At 45.4% G+C, this 24,231-nt stretch overlaps 1 protein-coding gene and 1 pseudogene across 5 annotated transcripts in view; one reads left to right on the top strand and one right to left on the bottom strand.

The window, feature by feature from the left end:
- The first annotated feature begins 357 nt into the window (after window positions 1-357).
- On the top strand, window positions 358-9,393 carry LOC140726073 (interferon-induced very large GTPase 1-like; annotated as a pseudogene).
- Window positions 9,394-20,805: 11,412 nt separating this feature from the next.
- Window positions 20,806-24,231, bottom strand: part of wdr54 (WD repeat domain 54) — a 48,881-nt gene continuing 45,455 nt past the window's right edge. For 4 of the 5 annotated variants that reach the window (XM_073042003.1, XM_073042000.1, XM_073042004.1 and 1 more), the window contains 3 exons: window positions 22,991-23,153; window positions 22,812-22,886; window positions 20,806-22,158 (listed from right to left, as the gene is read on the bottom strand). In XM_073042003.1, the coding sequence (XP_072898104.1) occupies window positions 22,027-22,158; window positions 22,812-22,886; window positions 22,991-23,153 (370 nt within the window). In that variant the 3' untranslated portion in view covers window positions 20,806-22,026. The remainder of the gene's footprint in view (window positions 22,159-22,811; window positions 22,887-22,990; window positions 23,154-24,231) is intronic. The other variant, XR_012098566.1, reaches the window with a different exon arrangement.

Here is a 24,231-nt window from a genome sequence, read left to right as displayed (position 1 = left end):
TTCTCCTCAGGATTCTCTCAGGCAATTCACTGACGGGGAGTAGTGAATGGCCACCTGCTCAGTACCCAGACAGCGAGGGTGATGGTGATGAAGAATTAAGTGATTTCTTTGAAGTTACAGCACCAGGGGATGGTGGGATAAATCCTCTGGATATCATTGCTGCCATTTTCCTCTGTGCTGACCACTCTCTCCAGCAGGAACTGATGCTGAAGATGTCTCTGTGCCAGTTTGCATTACCCTTTCTGATGCCAGATACACACAGTCACCCCATGGACAAGGTGAGGGGACCCACACAAGGGCCTGGTGCCACCCTTCTCCTCTGGGCCATGAGGCCCATTGTTAAAACATGATGCCCACATTCTCCTACAGACAGCAGCCCCGTTGTGGAGGTGCCCATCGTGACAGCAGCCATGCCAACGGTGTCCTTCCTCAGACTGGGAAGGTGCACAGTGTCCAAATCCCGAATCCTCAATCTCACCCTGAGTCAGACACAGCTGCAGCAGAACATCTTCCTGCACTCCGAGATGGAATGTGGGAATGTGCCCCGCAGGATATCCAATGGAATGGCTGAGATCAGCTGGTATCTCCCTTCTGGGAAGAGTAACACGGATATTTTCCCAGAGGCTGCTGCATTCATTAACCTCCGAGGCGATGCTGAAACTTTCCAGGGAAACGCTCGGTTTCTGGCAAAAGTATCTGCTGCTCTCTTTATTTTCATTGATGTTATCGGTGAGAAGGAACGAGAATTCCTCACCTCTCTCACACAGTCACCAGCAAAACTCTTTCTCATAGTCAACACCCACATCAATCAGCAACACATAACCCCTGAGCAGGTGGAGAAACTGTTCAAAGATCTAAAGTTAAAATGTCAACAATGCATTGTTCGGACGAATGTAAATGCAGACAAACTTGTGGAAAAGCTCCGTTCTCAGATCAAACAAGTAATTCTAATGAGGGACAGGGACCAGACCTTGCTGAGCCTGGAGAAAATGGCTGACATTGCGATGGAAAGTGGGATTGAGGTCGATGAATGTCAACATGAAATACAACGAGCCAAGGAACTGACCACTAAAGTACAGAGAAATCCTGACCCTGGACACCAGAGGGAATCAGAGGATCTAAATAATCCCAATTTCTACAACAATTTAAAGGGAAGGGAGAGTGTTTTCCCAATTGGAAATAGCCAATGTGATAATTTTAGCATCCCACAAGTAGTGAAGGATCTGGGTTCAGAGGATCATTATACCCACAAATCATCACCAACATCCACACAAGATGTTTCCTGGGATGCACTGGAGGACAGCAGAACAGATCAAATCAAAACGCTCCCTTGTCCCCTTCTCCATACGATCCCATCAGCCAATCCAATGGTGGTGAATCCTGGACAGCCATGTGCTCAGTCCTCAGAGAGTGACAATGTTGAGGATGAGGATGAAGATTCTCTGGATGTGAAAGGACAAAGAGTTGATAAACATCACCCTGGAATACAAGAAGTAAAGGACCTGACCGCAGAAGAAAAGAGAAAAGCTGACCCTGGAGACCAGGCGGAGCCAGAGGATGCATTTCAGCGTAACGTTTACAATATCTCAAAGGGAAGGGAAAGAGCTTTACCAGATGGAAGTAACAGATCTGAAAATCTCAGAGCACCACAACTCATAAAGGATCTGGGATTGCATGATCATTATCCTCACAAACTGGCCTTTAAGATAATGCGGGAGGTATCCCAGGATAAATTGGAGTACAGCAAACCAACACGACCAGAAGATCTTCCTTGGCAATTTCTCCAAAGGATCCTCGCAGCTAATACACTGGCAAGGAATCTTGAATAGCCTCCTGATCTGTCCTCGGACGGAGAGGATAATGATGATGAAGGTCAGAATGATATCGTTGAAGTGAGCGAGTCACGGGTTTCTGGGATGAATCCTCTAGATATCATTGCTGCCATTTTCCTCTGTGCTGACCACTCTCTCCAGCAGGAACTGATGCTGAAGATGTCTCTGTGCCAGTTTGCATTACCCTTTCTGATGCCAGACACACACAGTCACCCCATGGACAAGATGAGGGCACCCACAGAAGGGCCTGGTGCCACCCTTCTCCTCTGGGCCATGAGGCCCATTGTTAAAACATGGTGCCCACATTCTCCTACAGACAGCAGCCCCGTTGTGGAGGTGCCCATCGTGACAGCAGCCATGCCAACGGTGTCCTTCCTCAGACTGGGAAGGTGCACAGTGTCCAAATCCCGAATCCTCAATCTCACCCTGAGTCAGGCACAGCTGCAGCAGAACATCTTCCTGCACTCCGAGATGGAATGTGGGAATGTGCCCCGCAGGATATCCGATGGAATGGCTGAGATCAGCTGGTATCTCCCTTCTGGGAAGAGTAACACGGATATTTTCCCAGAGGCTGCTGCATTCATTAACCTCCGAGGCGATGCTGAAACTTTCCAGGGAAACGCTCGGTTTCTGGCAAAAGTATCTGCTGCTCTCTTTATTTTCATTGATGTTATCGGTGAGAAGGAACGAGAATTCCTCACCTCTCTCACACAGTCACCAGCAAAACTCTTTCTCATAGTCAACACCCACATCAATCAGCAACACATAACCCCTGAGCAGGTGAAGAATCTGTTCAAAGATCTAAAGTTAGAACCTCAACAATGCATTCTTCGGGCAAATGTAAATGAGGCTAAACTTGTGGAAAAGCTCCGTTCTCAGATCAAACGAGTAATTCTAATGAGGGACAGGGACCAGACCTTGCTGAGCCTGGAGAAAATGGCTGACATTGCGATGGAAAGTGGGATTGAGGTCGATGAACGTCAACCTGAAATACAACGAGCCAAGGAACTGACCAAAATACTGGACAGACTTGTCTCAGGAGACATTACTGGGTATAAAAGGAGAGTGTTGCCCTTTCATGGAGAGCCCTGGCAAGGGTTGTCTAAAGTTGAAAAAGAGAAATCTCGGATGAAACTCCGTGGGGACAGAACCACAGAAGAGTATAACCACGAACTAGACCAAGAGAAGAACAGAATCCGGGAAGCTCAGCTCAGACAGAGTCTGTCGGAAGAGATGCGGCTGTTCATTAAACACCTCACCCGTCATGGTGGGGTTGACAGAGCCATTTCCCTACAGTGGCTGAAACTGGAACTGGACAGTAAATCACGGGAAATTATGGCAGGATTGCGTAGAATTTATAAAGAACTGTGCAAAGACTCAAAGCAGAAGGTGAAGGAACTGAAGGAGTTGGATCAGAAGATGTCTGATAGTTCCCTGGGACTTGAGCATTTCATGAGGGAACTTGGCCAGGTTTATGAACTTTCAGTGACTCGACACAATGTCACCCAAAGGACACAGATCCACCCAGAGGTGTCGCAGTTCCCACGTGTTGCTGCTGAACTGTTGCTGGAAGGGTTCCCACTGGAACTCATCGATGGAGATGTTTCCAATGTTCCCATTCCATGGATCGCTGCTGTACTCACAGAAGTGGCCAACAAAGTGGGAAGAGCTTGCTGAGTGTTTGTGCTGACGGTGATCGGAGTTCAGAGCACGGGCAAGTCCACACTCCTCAACACAATGTTCTGTTTGCGGTTTGCTGTGAGCAGCGGCCGATGTACTCGAGGGGCCTACATGCAGTTGATCAAAGTCACAGGGAGCCTGGCCGAGGAGCTGGGCTGTGAGTTCATCCTGGTCATTGACACAGAGGGGCTGAGAGCCCCAGAACTCGCAACACTGACAGACAGCTACGAGCACGACAATGAGCTGGCAACGTTCGTGGTTGGATTAAGCAACTTAACGTTGGTAAACATCGGGATGGAAAATCTGTCAGAGATGAAAGATATTTTACAGATTGTTGTTCATTCCTTAATCCGCATGAGGGAGACAGGAAAAGGGCCAAAGTGCTTATTTGTTCACCAGAACGTCGGCGATGTGAGTGCGCACGATCAGAATCTGAGAGGCCGTCAGAAACTCCTGGAGCAGCTGGATAAGATGACAGAGGCTGCAGCAAAGCTGGAGAAGGTAGACCGAGTAACGTTCCGGGATGTGATGGACTATGATGCTGACAAGGACAACCTGTACATCCCTGGTCTGTGGCATGGTACACCCCCAATGGCTGCAGTCAACACCGGCTACAGTGAACACGTCTCCCAACTGAAGAAGAACCTAATTCAGTGTCTAATCCAACAGAGCCAATGCCAAGGAGCTTTCACTATCCCGGACTTTATCAAATGGATGGCTGGGCTTTGGGAGCAGGTGAAACACGAAAATTTCATTTTCAGCTTCCAGAACAGCCTGGTCGCAGAGGCTTACAACCACCTCTCCGTGAAGTACAAGGACTGGGAGTGGGAACTCCGCAAATTCACTCACTCCTGGGGAAATGAGGCTGAAAACAGAATCAGCAATGCCAGAGGAGATCTGACCGAACTGCTCCGTAATCTGGAGAGGGAGATGAAGACAGAGATGAACAAAAGGGAGGGTGACACTCTGGATAAACTACAAGTTCTGTATGAAAGTGGGGCTGATAACATGTGTCTGATGGAGAAATACAGAGAGGAATTTAAGCTCAGCATCTCCAGTTTATGCAGCCGACTTCAGCACGATTCAATGCAGAGATGTAGAGATGCCGTGAATAGACGGGTGGGACTGCAGGGAGTGGATGATATTTGTAATAACTTTCACAAGCAGATTGGAGAACAGGTGAAGGTGCTTTTAAGGAAGTGTAAAGCAACAAATCAGGTGTTGGGTGAAGAGGAATTGCAAAATGAATTTGAAACGATGTGGGAAGATACACTCTCTCAGCTGGAGTATCAGCCCTGCAGAGGAAGAAACATTGAACAGGAGATTGAAAATCTTCTCAGAGAGGAAACAAAAACTCAAGGGAGAGTGATTAATGAAAGGCTAAAAGGTAAAAATCTCTGTGAACTGGGGGCCCAGTACTTTCAGATTGAAGTGAAACACATCAATGTGTCATATTGGAGATGGGGTACAAGTAAACTCATTCCATCCAGATTGCAATCAGATCTCAATCAAGCAGCAATGATTACAAAGCTCATCGAGGATGAATGCAGACATTGGATCACTGACATCACAAAAAAGGACATGGATTATGACAATAAATATTGCATTGAACTTTTGAACATGATAGAGGGAAAAGTTGACAATATTTCACATCAATACGTTTCAATGTCTGAGGTTTTCAAGGCCGAGTTTAAACTTCACCTGTGTGGTTACGCTGCACCAAGATTCCAGGAGATGCACAGGAGGTTCATCCACAAACACAACCCACGGAGAAGACTGGAAAACATGAAAAGTAAATACTTTGATCGCTTCATGGATATTTACACAGAGCAGGATGAGAACCTGAGACAAGCAGAACGATTTGCTCAATATTGTTTCATGCCAGCTCTCCGAGATGCCACCCTCAAGACTCTCAGCGTGAACATTGTGGATGATATGAAAAAACATGACCCTGAGCGACAGTACAGTCTCCGTAACACCTTCACTGTGGCCCTCCTGGTCCACCTGAAACAAACAGATCTATTTGATGAATATCTCCAGTACATCAGAGACTTTGAGAATTTCGCCAAAGACTGGCTCCATCAGCAAGTTATTAAACACTGCAAGACAGAACACGATGGAGAGAGCACATTTACCCGTCTGGCTAAAGAAATCCTCACAGAGATCACTGGGCAAGCTAAGGTCATTGTTCAGGATGCAGTGAAGCAGAACTTTGCTGGAAATGCTCAGAGCTTCCTAAACACGTTTGTTGAAAAGTTAAAGACAAGAATCTCGATGCCCAAAGATGAGATGAAACTCATTCTGTTTCAGAGTGGCAGTGATGGCAAGAAATGTGCAGAAGCCATTCTGCCATGTATTGAAGAGGTGGAGCAGGATCTCCTCTGTGAGGTAAAAGGCTGGGATGTCAAAGCAAAGATTGAAGAATTATCCATTAAACCCAGGGAGGAGTTGTTCAAAGGGTTATTCAATTGTACTAAGAAATGTCCTTTCTGTGGGGTTTTCTGTGACTCAGAGACCCTGGTACACTCACAACACTCCTGTAAACAGCACAGACCTAAAGGTCTCAACAACTGTCGATGGATAGACAGTGAACGTCTTATAACGGATATCTGCACAGCTTTAGTCGCAAGTGATACAAGATTCTGAAATCAAGACACAAATTTGGAATGGCATCCCTACAAAGATTATCGAACAGTCAATGATTACTACAAATCCTGGATTATCCAACAGGAAATTTCCGCACAGGCAGCATCCTATTGGAAGAAGGTTTTCTACACTTTCAATCAGCAGTTTGCTGATGAATACGGAGCAAAGCCTGCAGAGATCGATGGAAGCTGGAACATTGACTGGGAGGTGGTGAGGGAAGAAATGAACAAGACGTTTAATACAAACATTCCGTCTTGGTAATGTCCCTTTAAATGGCGTTACTCAGTGAGAGACAGACAAAGGGAAACTGTCTGTCTCAGAAGGGTTGGATAGAGTAAATCACAGAGTATTCAAATTCAAATCCAATCACAAATCATCAAAAGAATTAGCAGAGCAGAAGGAATGTTAATTGTCCTGCCCACATGGTCACAAAGTCCTCACCTACTCACCCTTTCCCTGTAACTCAGGTCCTCAAGTCCTGGAAACATCCTTGTACATTGTCTCTGCTCTCTTTCAAGTTTAATAATATCTTTCCTGTGAGGAAATGACCAGAACTGCACACAATACTCCAAATTAGGCCTCTCCAAAGTGTTGTACAACTTTCAAATCACAACTCCTGTACTCAGTGTCCTGATTTATGAAGGACAATGCACCAGACACTCTCTTTATGACCCTATCTACCTGTGAAGCCACTTTCAATGGTGGCTCTCTATTTCCATGTCCCTTTGTTCTACATCAATACTATTTCCCTCCATTATCCTGATATCCCTGATCCCTCTCATTCCCAGAAATCTGATGATCTTGTGTTGAGCCCAGCCAATCCCTGAGCCTCTCTCTACAGCTCCAGGGTGGAGAATCCCAATGATTCATCATCCCGAGTAAAGATGTCTATCCTCACTTCAGTCCCAGATGCCTCCCCCTCATTCTGCCCTCTCACTCTGGACCCCTCCATCACAGAGACCATCCTCCTTGTCTCTTCCCTGTGAAGCCTCTCAGGACTTTACATCTACCAGGTCCTGCCTCATTCTCCAAACTGCCAGGAGTCGGTGGCCAGCCGACTCAGTCTCTCCTCACGTGTCAGAGCTGCCGTCCCAGGAACCGGTCAGGTGAAGCTCTGATGCTCTCCCCCTGTGCCAGGAACATCTTTTACAGACAAGAACACTAACCCTTTCCCCAGAACCCTGGGTGCAGTCACACCGAGACTCTCTGTAGTCACCATTCCTCAAATCCCCTTGCGTTAAAGGCCAACGTTTCCATCTTACCTGCCTGCTGTCTGTGCATGTTGTCTGCCAGTGACCGGTGTACACAGTCACCAGGTCCCTGTGAACAGAAACGTTCCCCATTCCCTCACCGTTTAAACAATGGTCAGTGTTTCTGTACCTCTTCCCATTTTCTCCATCTGTCCTGCTGTTGCCCTCTCACTTATTGTCTTTATCCCCTTGCAGCCTCTTTGCCCCTCATCTCCACTCACTTTCCCATTTCAGTAAACTTGGAAATGTTACTCTTGGTCTCCTCAGGGAAATAACTGACTGGTATAACTGGGGCCCAAGCACTGATCCCTGTCTGAAACACCCCATGGATCACAGACCAGTCATGTGAGAAGGACCCATTCCTTGCTACCATTTCCTTTCTCTACATTAACCAATGTTCAGTCCATGCTGGAAATCTCTCCCTGTTCCAAGTGCTTTCATCTTCTCTCCCCAACTCCATGTGCTCTGAACTTGTTCACCAACCTCCAGTGAGAGACCTCATCAATAACCTTCCGAAAATCCTAATACATCACATCTACTGGTTCCCCCTGAACGACTTCATTCGATACTTCCCCAAAGACCTCGGAAAGACCAGTCAAATGTGACTTCCATTTCATTAATCCAGGCTGACTAAACTCACTCATAATATTTTCCAATGACCTTGATAGCATATCCTTCGTTGTAGATTCCCCCATTTCTCCGAATGCCAGTGACAGGCTAACAGTTTGGTAGCTCACTGTTTTCTCTCTCCCTCCACTCTGGAGGAGTTCAGAGAGTCTGTGGTCTGCTGACCTGACCCACTGAGTCCCAGCAGCTCGTTTTTCATCCCAGATTCCAGTCCCTGCAGACCCGTGTGTTCCCAGCAGACATCACTGAGCAGCTTCAGCAGGCAGCTCATTCCCTTCAGCACATTGAATAAAGCACTCTGCTCACACACTGTTTCTCCTCCCTCAGATGCTGCCTGACCTGCTGAGCATTTCCAGATTTCCAGCCTCTGCAGTTCTTTCATTGTCACTGACTCTGTTTGACCGTGTGAGATTTTCTAAACACCTTGTCATTGTTCCTTCAGTGTGTGTTCAGCATTTTCCCAGTGACAGACATCAAGACACCGAGTTTCCTGCTTTCTACCTCCGTCCTTTCTGAAATAGGATCCTTACATTTGTAGTTTTCCAAACAGCTGGGCCTATTCCAGAATCTGGGAAATCCTGGAACATCCCAACAAACTGGAACTCCAACATTGGAACATGGAACAGTATATCACAGCACAGGCCTTTTCCCTGTGATATTGTGCCAACACTTTAAACAACTCCAAGATCAATCTACCCCCTCCCTCCCACATAGCCCTCCATTGTTCTATCACCCATGTGCCTGTGTAAGAGTCCATTAAATGCCCCCAATGTATCTGCCTCTACCACCACCCCAGGAGTGTGTTCCACACACCCACTATTTTCTGTGTAAAAATAACTTACCTCTGACATCTCTCCTGTACTTTCCTCCCAACACTTTAAAGTTATGCCCCTCATATTAGCCATTTCACCCTGAGGAAAAGTCTCTGACGAAGATGCTCAATGTAGATCTGATGAATAAATCTGAATGTCTGAGAGCTTTGGGAAGAAACGTATAAAAAGGTGCCGGACAAGATCACCGACAGCACTGACTCCGGAGAGCAACCAGTGAAGAAGACCCTGAGTCAGGGACTCGGAGAGGAGCTCACGGTGAACCCTGGCCAGGTTCATCTGGGGTGGGGAACACCTGAACAGGGGCGGGGGGTTTTGGAAGTTGTGAAAGTAAACTAAAGAGAAGTGTAACTAAATAGTTAACGTTTGAACTGTGTAATTACTCCTTGAACAAATCCTGATCAATAAAGACAACAGTTATTGGTCAGTCATCGTCTGGTATGTTCTATCATGTGATGTGTTTAACTGGGAATAGGATTCACCAGTGAAGTTCACTTTGTGATCAGAAAGCCGTGGAACTGTCGAGCTAAACGTGAGTCAAAGTAAAACAATGCTTTACCGTTTTTTACCTGTTGGAACATGACCTCCCACTGGCAGGAAATTACATCACCCCACCATCACAAGACCATTACATCATGCTCACCAGACTCAATTACATCATGGTCATGTGACAGTCACAAGATACCCACAGGGTATGTTTCACCTCCCTCCTAACAAATTAATATACAAATTAATAACACCTTACAAATTAATATACAGTAGGAGTGTTACAAATGTTAAAATAACACTCCAAAAAAAATTACATTGTACATTCAACATCTAGACAGACAGCAATCACATTATCTTTGCCTTTAATATGAGTTAATCAAAATATTGTACTCCTGTAACATCAGACTCCAATTTAGTAACCTTCTATTTTTGTCTTTCATCTTACTCAGAAAGACTAACGGATTATGATCGGTGTAAATTATTTGTGGCTTTTGAGTTGTACCAACATACCCATTAAAATGTTGTAAAGCCAAAACAAGAGATAATTTCTTTTCTATAGTTGAATAGTTCCTTTGATGCTTATTAAATTTCTTAGAAAAGTAAGCTACTAGATGATCAACCTCATCACCCTCATTCCTTTGCATTAAAATTGCTCCTGCAGCCTCATCACTAGCATCTACAGCTAATGAAAATGATTTTTCAAAGTCAGGTGCCCTGAGCTCAGGTTGACGACATAGCATAGTTTTCAATTTATCAAATGCCTCCTGACAAAGCACTATCTACACAAACTTTTCATTCTTCTTCAAGAGGTTAGTTAATGGAAGGGCAATATTAGCAAATTTTTTAACAGAATTTTCAGTAATATCCTACCATTCCCAAGAATCTTCTGAGAGTTTCATTCCCAGTTGGAGTGGGAACCTCTAAAATTGCCCGAACTTTTTCCTGAACAGGTGCTAACTTACCTTGACCCACAACATAACCAAGGTAAGTCACAGTGGCATGTCCAAATTCACTCTTAGCTAAATTAATAGTTAAATTAGCTTTTCAAAGCCTTTCAGATAGTTTCTCCACCGCAGTAATATGTGCTTCCCAAGTATCATTTCCTGTAACTAAATCGTCAATATAGGCATCTGTATCTTTTAACCCATGAATCACAGAGTTAATCATCCTCTGGAAAGTACCTGGGGCATTCTTCATCCCAAATGGAAGAACAGTATATTCATATAGCCCAGATGGGGTTAGAAATGCAGAAATCTCTCTATCTCTATCCGTCAATAGAACACACCAATACCCTTTTAACAGATCAATCTTTGTAAGGAACTTTGCTTTTCCAACTTTATCTACACAATCATCCACTCTAGGGATTGGATATGCATTTGTTTTCGTTACAGCATTCACCTTCCTGTGGTCAGTACAAAACCGAATACTACCATCTGACTTAGGCACCATAACACAAGGTGAACTCCAATTCGAATTAGAAGGTCTAATAATATTATTCTCTAACATATACTTAATTTCTTTCTCAGCAAATTCACATTTTTCCATGTTCATTCTATATGGATGTTGTTCTATGGGTTTGGATTCTCCAACATCTACATCATGTGAAGCTATTCGAGGAACATCTGGAAATAAATCCCTATATTTAAAAATTAATTGCTTCATCTGCTGCTTCTGCTCTGGCTGTAAATGAACTAATTTGCCACCGATATTTTCCAGAATTGTTGAGTTTAGTAATCTGGCAGAAACAATGTTGGGTTCAGAATGAGTTTCAGATGAATCATCCATTATGTTCTTAGTGAGATCAGAGTCATTATTATTGACCACAACAGTCATAGTAGCAGACTGTTTTTCATAATATGGATTTATCATATTTATATGGCAACGTTGTGTTGCCCTTCTTTGATCTGGAGTTTTTATCACATAATCCACACCGTTAACTTTAAACATAATTTCATAAGGACCATGACATTTAGCTTGTAAAGGATTTGTTTGCACCAGGAAAAGAACCAGCACCTTATCTCCAGGCTTAAATGATCTCATCCTAGTTTCTTTATCATACCAGGTTTTCATTTTCCCCTGAGCCAATTTTAAATTTTCCCTGGCCGAGCTACAAGCTTTATGTAATCTATCCTTAAATTTTAAAACAAAATCCAGGAAATTAGTGTGTACCTCTTTATTAATCCATTGTTCTTTTAATAAGGCCAAAGGTCCTTTAACTCTATGCCCAAATACAAGTTCAAATGGACTGAAACCTAATGAATCTTGTACTGACTCCCGTACTGCAAATAGAAGTATGTATATGCCCTCATCCCAATCATTTTCATTTGCTACACAATGCGTCCTAATCATAGTCTTTAGGGTAGAATGAAACAATAGACAATAGGTGCAGGAGTAGGCCATTGGGCTGTTTGAGCCGCACCGCCATTCAATGTGATTATGATTGATCATCCACAATCAGTACCCCGTTCCTGCCTTCTCCCCATATCCCTTGACTCCACTATGTCTAAAAGCTCTATCTAACTCTTTTTTGAAAGCATTCAGAGAAATGGCCTCCACTGACTTCTGAGGCAAAGCATTCCATAGATCCACAACTCTCTGGGTGAAAAGGTTTTTCCTCAACTCTGTTCCAAATGGCCTACCCCTTATTCTTAAACTGTGGCCTCTGGTTCTGGACTCCCCCAATATTGGGAACATTTTTCCTGCCTCTAACGTGTCTAATTCCTTAATAATCTTATATGTTTCAATCAGATCCCCTCTCATCCTTCTAAATTCAAGTGTATACAAGCCCGGTCGCTCCAATCTTTCAACATATGACAGTCCCGCCATCCCGGGAATTAACTTTGTGAACCTACACTGCACTCCCTCAATAGCAAGAATGTCCTTCCTCAAATTTGGAGACCAAAACTGAACACAATACTCCAGATGGGGTCTCACCAGGGCCCTGTACAACTGCAGAAGGACCTCTTTGCTCCTATACTCAACTCCCCTTGTTATGAAGGCCAACATGCCATTAGCTTTCTTCACTACCTGCTGTACCTGCATGCTTACTTTCAGTGACTGATGTGCAAGAACACCTAGATCTCGTTGTACTTCCCCTTTTCCTAACTTGACACCATTCAGATAGTAATCTGCCTTCCTGTTCTTGCCACCGAAGTGGATAACCTCACATTTATCCACATTAAACTGCATCTGCCATGCATCTGCCCACTCACCCAACCTGTCCAAGTCACCCTGTATTCTCTTAATATCCTCCTCATATTTCACACTGCCACCCAACTTTGTGTCATCTGCAAATTTGCTAATGTTACTTTTAATGTTACTTCTGCATGTATGCATTTCTAAATGACAATAAATGAGGACTGAGTGTCCTCATAATCTAATCTAATCTAATCCCTTCATCTAAATCATTAATGTATATTGTAAATAGCTGCGGTCCCAGCACCGAGCCTTGCAGTACCCCACTAGTCACTGCCTGTCATTCTGAAAAGGACCCGTTAATCCCTACTCTTTGTTTCCTGTCTGCCAACCAATTTTCTATCCATGTTTGTACCCTACCCCCAATACCATTGGCTCTAATTTTGCCCACTAATCTCCTGTATGGGACCATATCAAAGGCTTTCTGAAAGTCCAGGTACACTACATCCACTGGCTCTCCCTTGTCCATTTTCATTTTCATGCAGTTACGTCCTCAAAAAATTCCAGAAGATTTGTCAGGCATGATTTCTCGGTCCAACCCTGTTACTGCTATCCAAATGTGCCGCTATTTCATCTTTTATAATTGACTGCAGCATCTTCCTCACCACTGAAATCGCTTTCAAATGGGTAACTATGATGTTGTTGGGATAACGGAGACATGACTGCAGGGAGATCAGACCTGGGAAATTAATATACAAGGGTATACGTGCTATCGCAGGGACAGAAATGTGGGCAGAGGGGGTGGGGTGGCCCTGTTGGTGAGGAATGAGATTCAGTCCTTTGCAAGGGGGGACATAGGATCAGGAGAAGTAGAGTCTGTGTGGATAGAACTGAGGAACAGTAAGGGCAAAAAGACCCTAATGGGTGTTGTCTACAGGCCACCAAACAGTAGCATGGATATTGGGTGCAAGTTGAATAGGGAGTTAACATTGGCATGTGGCAAAGGTAATGTTGCAGTAGTTATGGGGGATTTCAACATGCAGGTGAACTGGGAGAATCAGGTTGGTGCTGGACCCCAGGATAGGGAGTTTGTAGAGTGCTTACGGGATGCATTCTTGGAACAGCTTGTATGAGAGCCGACCAGGGACAAGGCTATTCTGGATTTAGTGTTGTGTAATGAACAGGATTTGATAAGCGATCTTGAAGTAAAGGAGCCATTAGAAGGTAGTGACCATAATATGATAAGTTTTTATCAGCAATTTGAGAAGGATAAGGGCAGATCAGAGGAGTCATTATTGCAGTTGAACAAAGGAGACTATGGAGCCATGAGGGAGGAGCTGGCCGAAGTTAACTGGATGGATATCCTAGCAGAAAAGACAGTGGAACAGCAATGGCAGATATTCTTGGGAATAATGCACAAGGTGCAAAATCAGTTCATCCCCCGGAGAAGGAAGGATTCAAAGGGGGGAAAGGGGCCACAGTGGTTGACAAAGGAAGTCAGAGATTGCATAGCATTAAAAAAAGGAAGTATGACAGAGCTAAGGTGACTGGGAGGACAGATGATTGGGAAAATTTTAAGGAACAACAGAACTTAAGTAAAAAGGCAATTCGGGGAGAAAAAATGAGGTACAAACGCAAGCTAGCCAGGAATATAAAGGAGGATAGCAAAAGCATTTTTTAGGTATGTGAAGAGAAAGAAGATAGTTAAGAACAATGTTGGGTCCTTGAAGAATGAATTGTGTGAAATTGTTATGGGAAACAGAGAAATGGCAGAAGAATTTAATAAGTACTTTAGATCTGTCTTCACTAGGGAAGACACAAGCAATCTCCCAGATGTATGGATGGGCCAAGGACATAGGGTAACAGAGGAAATGAAACAGATTGACATTAGGAAGGAAACGGTGATGAGTAGACTGATGGGACTGAAGGCTGACAATTCCCCAGGTCCAGATGGTCTGCATCCTAGGGTACTAAAGGAGGTGGCTCTGGAAATTGCGGATGCATTGGTAATCATTTTCCAATGTTCCTTAGATTCAGGATCAGTTCCTGAGGATTGGAGAATGGCTAATGTTATCCCACTTTTTCAGAAAGGAGGGAAGGGAGAAAACAGAGAACTATTGTCCTGTCAGCCTAACATCAGTAGTGGGGAAGATGCTAGAGTCCATTATTAAAGATGAAATAGTGGCATATCTAGATAGCAATGATAGGATTGGGCCGAGCCAGCATGGATTTACCAAGGGCAAATCATGCTTGATTAATCTACTGGAGTTTTTCGAGGATGTAACCAGGAAGTTAGACAAGGGAGATCCAGTGAATGTAGTGTACCTCAATTTTCAGAAAGCATTTGATAAGGTCCCACATAGGAGATTGGTGTGTAAAATCAGAGCTCATGGCATTGGGGGGGAAGATATTGACATGGATAGAAAACTGGTTGGCAGATAGAAAGCAAAGGGTAGCGGTGAATGGGTGTTTCTCGGAATGGCAGGTGGTGACTAGTGGGGTGCCACAGGGCTCGGTATTGGGACCACAGCTGTTCATGATTTACATCAACGATTTAGATGAAGGCATTGAGAATAACATCAGCAAGTTTGCTGATGATACTAAGCTGGGTGGCAGTATGACATGTGATGAGGATGTTAGGAGAATTCAGGGTGACTTGGATAGGCTGAGTGAGTGGGCAGATACTTGGCAGATGACGTTTAATGTGAATAAGTGTGAGGTTATCCACTTTGGGAGTAAGAACAGGAAGGCAGATTATTATCTGAATGGAGTAGAGTTAGGTAAGGGAGAAATACAAAGAGATCTAGGAGTACTTGTTCATCAGTCACTGAAGGTGAATGAGCAAGTGCAGCAGGCAGTGAAGAAGGCCAATGGAATGTTGGCCTTTATTACAAAGGGAATTGAGTACAAGAGCAAGGAAATTCTTTTGCATTTGTACAGGGCCCTGGAGAGACCACACCTGGAGTATTGTATACAGTTTTGGTCTCCAGGGTTAAGGAAGGACATCCTGGCTATAGAGGAAGTGCAGCGTAGATTCACGAGGTTAATTCCTGGGATGTCTTACGCAGAGAGGTTAGAGAGACTGGGCTTGTACACGCTGGAATTAAGGAGATTGAGAGGGGATCTGATTGCAACATATAAGATTATTAAGGGATTGGACAAGATAGAGGCAGGAAATATGTTCCAGATGCTGGGAGAGTCCAGTACCAGAGGGCATGGTTTGAGAATAAGGGGTAGGTCATTTAGGACAGAGTTAAGGAAAAACTTCTTCTCCCAGAGAGTTGTGGGGGTCTGGAATGCACTGCCTCAGAAGGCAGTGGAGGCCAATTCTCTGGATGCTTTCAAGAAGGAGCTAGATAGGTATTTTATGGACAGGGGAATCAAGGGATATGGGGACAAGGCAGGAACCGGGTATTGATAGTAGATGATCAGCCATGATCTCAGAATGGCGGTGCAGGCTCGAAGGGCCGAATGGTTGACTTCTGCACCTATTGTCTATTGTCTGATGTCAGGCTAACTGGTCTATAATTTCCTGTTTTCTCTCTCCCTCCTTTCTTAAAAAGTGGGATAACATTAGCTAACCCCCCCAATCCTCAGGAGCTGATCCTGAATCTATGGAACATTGGAGAAGTTCGCTGATGACACGGCCATAGTGGGGTGTGTCAGGAATGGGCAGGAGGAAGAGTATAGGAAACTGATACAGGACTTTGTGATATGGTGCAACTCAAACTACCTGCGTCTCAATATCACCAAGACCAAGGAGATGGTGGTGGGCTTTAGGAGACCTAGGCCTCATATGGAGCCAGTGATCATTAATGGAGAATGTGTGGAGCAGGTTAAGACCTACAAGTATCTGGGAGTGCAGTTAGACGAGAAGCTAGACTGGACTGCCAACAGAGATGCCTTGTGCAGGAAGGCACAGAGTCGACTGTACTTCCTTAGAAGGTTGGCATCATTCAATGTTTGCAGTGAGATGCTGAAGATGTTCTATAGGTCAGTTGTGGAGAGCGCCCTCTTCTTTGTGGTGGCGTGTTGGGGAGGCAGCATTAAGAAGAGGGACGCCTCACGTCTTAATAAGCTGGTAAGGAAGGCGGGCTCTGTCGTGGGCACAGAACTGGAGAGTATAACATCGGTAGCAGAGCGAAGGGCGCTGAGTAGGCTACGATCAATCATGGAAAACCCTGAACATTCTCTGCATAGCACCATCCAGAGACAGAGAAGCAGTTTCAGCGACAGGTTGCTATCGATGCAATGCTCCTCAGACAGGATGAAGAGATAACTACTCCCCAATGCCATTCGGCTTTACAATTCAACCGCCAGGAGTAAGATATGTTAAAGTGCCGGGGTTCGGAATGAGCTTAAGTTACCATTCAATGTATTTAAATAGTTAAGTATTGTATGTAATTAGCTTTGCTACAATAAGTGTATGGGACATTGGAAAAAATGTTGAATTTCCCCATGGGGATGAATAAAGTATCTATCTATCTATCTATGATTTCTAGAGCCACCTCCTTAACTACCCTGGGATGCAGACCATCAGGCCTTGGGGATTTATCAGCCTTCAGTCCCATCATTCTACCCAACACCATTTTCTGCCTAATGTGAATTTCCTTCAGTTCCTCCGTTACCCTCGGTCCTCTGGCCACTATTACATCTGGGAGATTGTTTGTGTCTTCACTAGTGAAGACAGATCCAAAGTACCTGTTTAACTCGTCTGCCATTTCCTTGTTCCCCATAATAATTTCACCCATTTCTGCCTTCAAGGACCCAACTTTGGTCTTAACTAATTTTTTCTTCTTCACATACCTGAAGAAGCTTTTACTATCCTCCTTTATATTCTTGGCTAGCTTACCTTCTTACCTCATCTTTTCTCCCCGTATTGCCTTTTTAGTTATCTTCTGTTTCTCTTTAAAAGTTTCCCAATCCTCTGGCTTCCTGATTATCTTTGCTATGTTATACTTCTTCTCTTTTATTTTTAAACTGTCCTTGACTTCTCTTGTTAGCCACGGTCATTCCCTGCTCCCCTTAGAATCTTTCTTCCTCTTTGGAATGAACTGATCCTGCACCTTCAGTATTATTCCCAGAAATACCTGCCTTTGTTTCTCCACTGTCATCCCTGCTAGGGCATCCTTCCAGTCAACTTTGGCTAGTTCCTCCCTCATGGCTCCATAGTCCCCTTTGTTCAACTGTAATACTGACACATCCGATTTTCCCTTCTCCCTCTCAAATTGTAGATTAAAACTGATCATATTATGGTAATGACTCCTTTACCTCGAGTTCCCTTATCAAATTTGGTTCATTTCACAACACTAGATCTAGAATTGCCTTCTCCCTGGTAGTTCCAGTAGAAGCTGTTCTAAGAATCCATCTCAGAGGCACTCCACAAACTCCTTTTCTTGGGGTCCAGTACCAACCTGATTTTCCCAGTCTACCTGCATGTTGAAATCCCCCATTACAATCGTAGCATTACTTTTGCGACATGCTAATTTCAGCTCTTGATTCAACTTGCACCCTATATCCAGGCTACTATTTGAGGGCCTGTAGATAACTCCCATTAGGGTCTTTTTGCCCTTACAATTTCTCAGTTCTATCCATACTGACTCTACATCTCCTGATTCTATGTCACCCCTCGCAAGGGACTGAATTTCATTCCTCACCAGCAGAGCCACCCCAACCCCTCTGCCCACCTGTCTGTCCATCCGATAGGATGTATACCCTTGAATACCCTCGTCCTCACCAGCACGAGGAACTGGAAGCAAACCGGAGATAACCACCCTGGAGGTCCCGCTTTTCAGCCTTCTTTTCAAGCTGCAGAATTTCTTTCCTCTTCTTCCCGATGTCATCTGTGCCAACATGCACTACCACTACTGGCTATTCCCACCTTTACCTTTGAGGATGCCCTGCAATCGGTCCGTGACGTCCTGGATCCTGGCACCAGGGAGGCAACACACCATCCTTAAATCCTGCCTGTTGCCGCAGAAGCCCCTTTCTGTACCAAAGGTTCTCTAACTCTATGCCCAAATACAAGTTCAAATGGACTGAAACCTAATGATTCTTGTACCGACTCCCTTACTGCAAATAGAAGTATATACCCTCATCCCAATCACTCGGGCCAGTGGGACTAGGTGAGAGTAAGAGTCGGCGTGGACTAGAAGGGCCGAGATGGCCTGTTTCTGCGCTGTAATTGTTATATGGTTATATTAAATCATGTCTCTCTCTCATCTGCGCGGGATGCCTCCCCCCCTCTTCTCTCTCATTAGCAGCATAGTTCATAGGGTCAACTCTGGACCTCATCTCAACCTCGGTTTGCTCATCACAGTTGGAAAAAGTATGTGAACCTCTGAGGTAATGCTGTCTACAAAAGCTACTTGGAGTCAGGTGATCCAATCAATGAAATGAGACTAGAGGAGTGGGTTGTAGAGGTGCCCTGCCCTATAAAAAACACAAAGTCAGGTTACTGACAGAATCTGCTTTTCTCAAAATCTATTTATGTGCACCAAGCCTCAATCAAAACAACTTTCAGAGGACTTTAGAAGAATTGTAGAGATGCATGAAGCTGGAAAAGGCTACAAAAACATTTCTAAAGATCTGAGTGTTCATCAGTCCACAGCAAAATAAATTGTCTGGAAATGGAGGAAACTCAGTATTGTTGCTACTCTCCCTAGGAGTGGGCATCCTGCAAAAATACCACCAAGAGCACAACGTGCAATGCTGAAGGAGGTAAAAAAGAACTCAAGGCCTGAAAAGACCTGCAAAAATCTTCAGAATTTGCTAAAATCTCTGTCATATGTTCACTATAAGAAAAACACTGAACAGGAATAGTATTCACAGAAGGACAACACGGATGAAACCACTGCTCCCCAAAGAAAAATATTGCTGCATTTCTCAAGTTTGAAAAAGACCACCTGGATGTTCTACAACACTTCTGGGACAACAATCTGTGGACAGATGAGACAAAAGTTAAACTTTTTTGGTAGAATGCACATTGCTATGTTTAGCAGAAAAAGGGTACTGCACACCAACACCAAAACCTCATCCCAACTGTGAAGCATGGTGGAAGGAACATCATGGAGCTGCTTTGCTGCCTCAGGGCCTGGACAGCTTGCATTGTTGAGGGAATAATGAATTCAAAATGGTATTAAGACATTTTACAGGAGAATGTCAGGGTAGCAGTCTGCCACCTGAAGCTCAATAGAAGTTGGATGATGCAACAAGACAATGATTCAAAGGACGAAGTAGATCAACAACAGAATGGTTTAAAAAGAAGAAAATTCATGTTTTGGAATAGCCGAGTCAAAGTCCTGACTTTAATCCATAGAAACGTTGTGGAAGCAGAGCTTAGGAGGGATAATGGCACCTAATGGTGACTCCTTTGCTTACATCTTCAGAAACAGCTCCTTTAATATCTTGATTTTTCCCTTTCAGGGTTCTTTTGAAGACCCTAACCTGGAGTTACACGCAGGCTTCTGTTCTTTGCGGGAATGGGTTCCATGACTGGCCATTATTCGACACGCCAAGGGTTCGGCCTGAGAATCTCGATCATGTTCAGAAGCCCAAGATCTCAGGGCTCTGGAGTTGAGGGGGGGTCAAGGGTCAGTGTCACGGAAGGAGATTCATGTGTTGTCGGGGAGCCGGAAGATCTTTCACTGTGGGCTCAAAGACCCGAAGTCTTTGTGATCTTCAGACAGAGAGCTCAAAAAAAGCAATGAAACAGACTTTTAATATTGCAAACCAGCAGGTTGTTATGTCTCCTGCTCACTGTGAAAATGGGGGACACCTCCCTCTCCCTTGGAGAGAGAGAACCTGTGGTTTGTCAAATGTCAGTTGAAATGCGAAGCCTTTGGGATAACTTTGGTCTGTGTCTTTGCTATTGCTTAGCACACGCTTGGGCTCGGTGACAGTACCAATGCGCTTTTTTTTGCTGGTGGGGGTAGGGGGAGCTGGGGGGGGCTACTTTGGGGTTCTCACGTTTAGCTGCCGTTCATTCTTTGGGGCACTTCTCTGTTTTTGTGGACGTTTGTGAAGAAGAAGCATTTCAGGATGTATATTGTATATATTTCTCTGACATTAAATTCAACCTTTGAACCTTTGAAGGAGCTGAAACAAGCAGTTCATGCAAAGAAGCCTACCAACATTCCAGAGTTGAAGCAGTTTTGTAAGGAGGAATGGCCTAAAATTCTTCCAAGCCAATGTGCAGGACTGATCAACAGTTACTGGAAATGCTTGGTTGAAGTTATTGCTGTACAAGGGACTGACATCAACAATACATATAATATTGGATCATCTTTCTCAATAAATAAATGAACAAGTATAATGTTTCATGTGAGATTCATTTAATTGGGTTCTTTGTATCTAGTTTTAGGACTTACATGAAGATCTGATCACATTTTAGGTCATATTTATACAGAAATAGAGAAAATTCTACAGGGTTCACAAACTTTCTAGCACCACTGTATGTGTTGTAATTGCCATACCCATGCATTTTACAACCAGTCTGTAGAGGTTTGTCAGTGTTTGGTGACTGCATAGTAAATGTTGCTCACGTAAATGTGTTAACACGATGTTTACTCAGAGAAAGCAGATAACTTGCACACCACCAAACAAATAAACAGTCTTCTCTTTACAGCAGCATTCAAATATCTTTAAACAGACAAAGAAACAACAAACTTTAATATTAAATAACAAAACTAACTGTCAGCATTGTGCATTTTTACACAGACTATTAATTAGCTAATTAATTATCAGTGTTTACTGTCCATACTCTATCTTTTTGATAATTTGAAAACAATTTTTGGGCATACTGGGAAGAGCTCAGATGAGCCACACCGGCCACACTTTCAGTGAAATTAACACTGGATTTTTTTCAGTTAATTCAAAATAACAAATGACTGTGCTATGTTTTGAACCCACAGATGAATAGTGAGGGCTCTAATTACTCTACATATCAGTGCCAATTGCTAAGCACTGAGTCCACCAGGAGGATCACGGGGGTCTCCCTCCCCCCAGTTATGATAGTTACCTGCAGCGTTATTGGTGAAGGGCCCAAGTATTGTTGAGAATCCCTACTGCCCATGCCACAATCTCTCTTACTCACTACCATCAGGAAGGAGGTACAGGAGCATCAGGTCTGGGACTGCTAGACTGGATAACAGCTTCTTCCCTCAGGCTGCAGACCAATGAATACCCTGCCATCGCTGAGGTCTCATCACTAGGACAGAGTTGCTGTTTACTGTATGATTTATTTGTGCTGCACATTTTTAAATTATATTTTATTAACTTATTTATGGTAATATTTTGTTTTATGTGCTCTGTGCGATACATGTTGTGTGTGGATGCACCGTGGTCTAGAAGAACATAGTGTCTCATTTGGTTGTATACATGTACAGTCAAATGAAAATAAATCTGAATTTGAACCTGAACAATGAGGGAACGAGTTCCAGTGAAATTCCATGTATCCTGTCTGAAGGAACTTACGGACAGGCTGTATTCTCTTGGAGTGCTGCTGACACCTGCACATCGACTCTCCTTCCGCAGTACTTACACCTGGACATAACGAATAATCTCACTCAGGTCGTATCCGGTCACTGCAAAGGCACTTCCTTCGGGGTCACAGAACTTGCCTCCGCAGACCTGAACATCGGTCACACACTCCGTGTGCAAATGCTCCACCTGTCGAAAGCAACAGCCTGTGGGTTGATTCCTGTCACTGGGCTGAAACACACCTACAAGTCAGCCCAGACCACTCCACTGCTGCTTATCCCATGTTGGGGGCAGAGGAAAGACAGCAGGAATGAGGTGGTGGGGAGGAAGCCAATGAAGTGCAGATAGAGGAGGTGGGGGATGTCCAGTGGAGTGCAGGGACGATGGGAAAGGCAGGGTGTGGGTGGGCAATGGGGTCAGAGACACGGGGTATGGATGGGCAGTGGGGGGTCCGAGACACGGGGTATGGGTGGGCAGTGGGGTGCCGAGACACAGGGGGTGTGCGTGAGCAGTGTGGTGCAGAGACACAGGTTGGGTTATGGGTGAGCAGTGGAAGGATGAGCCCTCACAGGGAATGGGTTGGAGGAAGCATAGTTCATGGAGGTGTGAACACAGAGCTTGGTCCGAACCGGGTTACTGACAGAAGTTTATGCCAGCCTGGGGACCCCAGGTGCAGCCGGAAACTCGGGGAGAGTTCCCCAAATCTGTGTGGACGTGCTACAACCTTCCTTAAAGTGGCAGCAATTACAAACTGGCTTGACCCAAGAAGGAGCACTGTTGCCATCAGCAGCACAGAGCGCACTGGATACCCTGAGAAATCCACCACTTCTCAGCGTCCTTACCTCAATGGCTTTGGACTCCAGGTTCCAAAAGAGTCTCCAGATGTGGACAAAGGAATCCTCAGCCCCTGACAACAGCTGTAAAGGAAAAGTGCAGTTAGTAATGTCGCCTGGAATAGCTCTGATCCTGGAGAATCACAAAGGCTGGAAGAGAACAGGCTGCCTATGAGCAACCAGGGTACCTTGCCACTTTGGGGTGCAATATCAAGTGAGCTGATCCAGCGGGCATGAGCGTTCACCACCAAGTGTACCATAGCAGTCGCTGCGTCGAAGATCTGGATCTGGCCACTCCCGTAACCAGCTGCAATCATCCCATTCCACATCCTCACAGACGAGCAGGTAACCCTAGGGACCATCCGCAGGTTAGCACAGGCACCAACATTCACAGCCCACTCCACTACCAGAGGACCAGAGAACTGACCAGTACCAAAATTACTCCCTCCGATCACCAAAAGCAAAATGACTGAGTGGCTGCTTGATTTCTAAACTTTCACTGGAAGTATATTTGTTTATCACCTGCAGTCTCAGATTACAGTAGATGGTGGTAAAGCACTAAAATAATGTGTCTATTACACACCCTTGTATGTGAACATTTGTGCTGATATGTGAAGCTTATAAAGGATTATAAAAGTATCAAGAGCAGAAATAGAGTCTTTTCTCTGGGCGGGGAAGCTCTCTGGGCGGGGAGGCTCTCTGGGCGGGGAGGCTCTCTGGACGGGGAAGCTCTCTGGGCGGGGAAGCTCTCTGGACGGGGAAGCTCTCTGGACGGGGAAGCTCTCTGGACGGGGAAGCTCTCTGGGCGGGGAAGCTCTCTGGGCGGGGAGGCTCTCTGGGCGGGGAGGCTCTCTGGGCGGGGAAGCTCTCTGGGCGGGGAGGCTCTCTGGGCGGGGAGGCTCTCTGGGCGGGGAAGCTCTCTGGGCGGGGAAGCTCTCTGGGCGGGGAGGCTCTCTGGGCGGGGAGGCTCTCTGGGCGGGGAAGCTCTCTGGGCGGGGAGGCTCTCTGGGCGGGGAGGCTCTCTGGGCGGGGAGGCTCTCTGGGCGGGGAGGCTCTCTGGGCGGGGAGGCTCTCTGGGCGGGGAAGCTCTCTGGGCGGGGAAGCTCTCTGGGCGGGGAGGCTCTCTGGGCGGGGAAGCTCTCTGGGCGGGGAGGCTCTCTGGGCGGGGAGGCTCTCTGGGCGGGGAAGCTCTCTGGGCGGGGAGGCTCTCTGGGCGGGGAGGCTCTCTGGGCGGGGAAGCTCTCTGGGCGGGGAAGCTCTCTGGGCGGGGAGGCTCTCTGGGCGGGGAGGCTCTCTGGGCGGGGAGGCTCTCTGGGCGGGGAGGCTCTCTGGGCGGGGAAGCTCTCTGGGCGGGGAGGCTCTCTGGGCGGGGAGGCTCTCTGGGCGGGGAGGCTCTCTGGGCGGGGAGGCTCTCTGGGCGGGGAAGCTC

The sequence above is a fragment of the Hemitrygon akajei genome, chromosome 4 (genome assembly GCF_048418815.1).
Source record: "Hemitrygon akajei chromosome 4, sHemAka1.3, whole genome shotgun sequence".
NCBI classification, from domain to species: Eukaryota; Metazoa; Chordata; class Chondrichthyes; order Myliobatiformes; family Dasyatidae; genus Hemitrygon; species Hemitrygon akajei.
The sequence above is the reverse complement of the archived record's forward strand: the minus strand, read 5'-3'. Positions and strand labels throughout refer to the sequence as shown.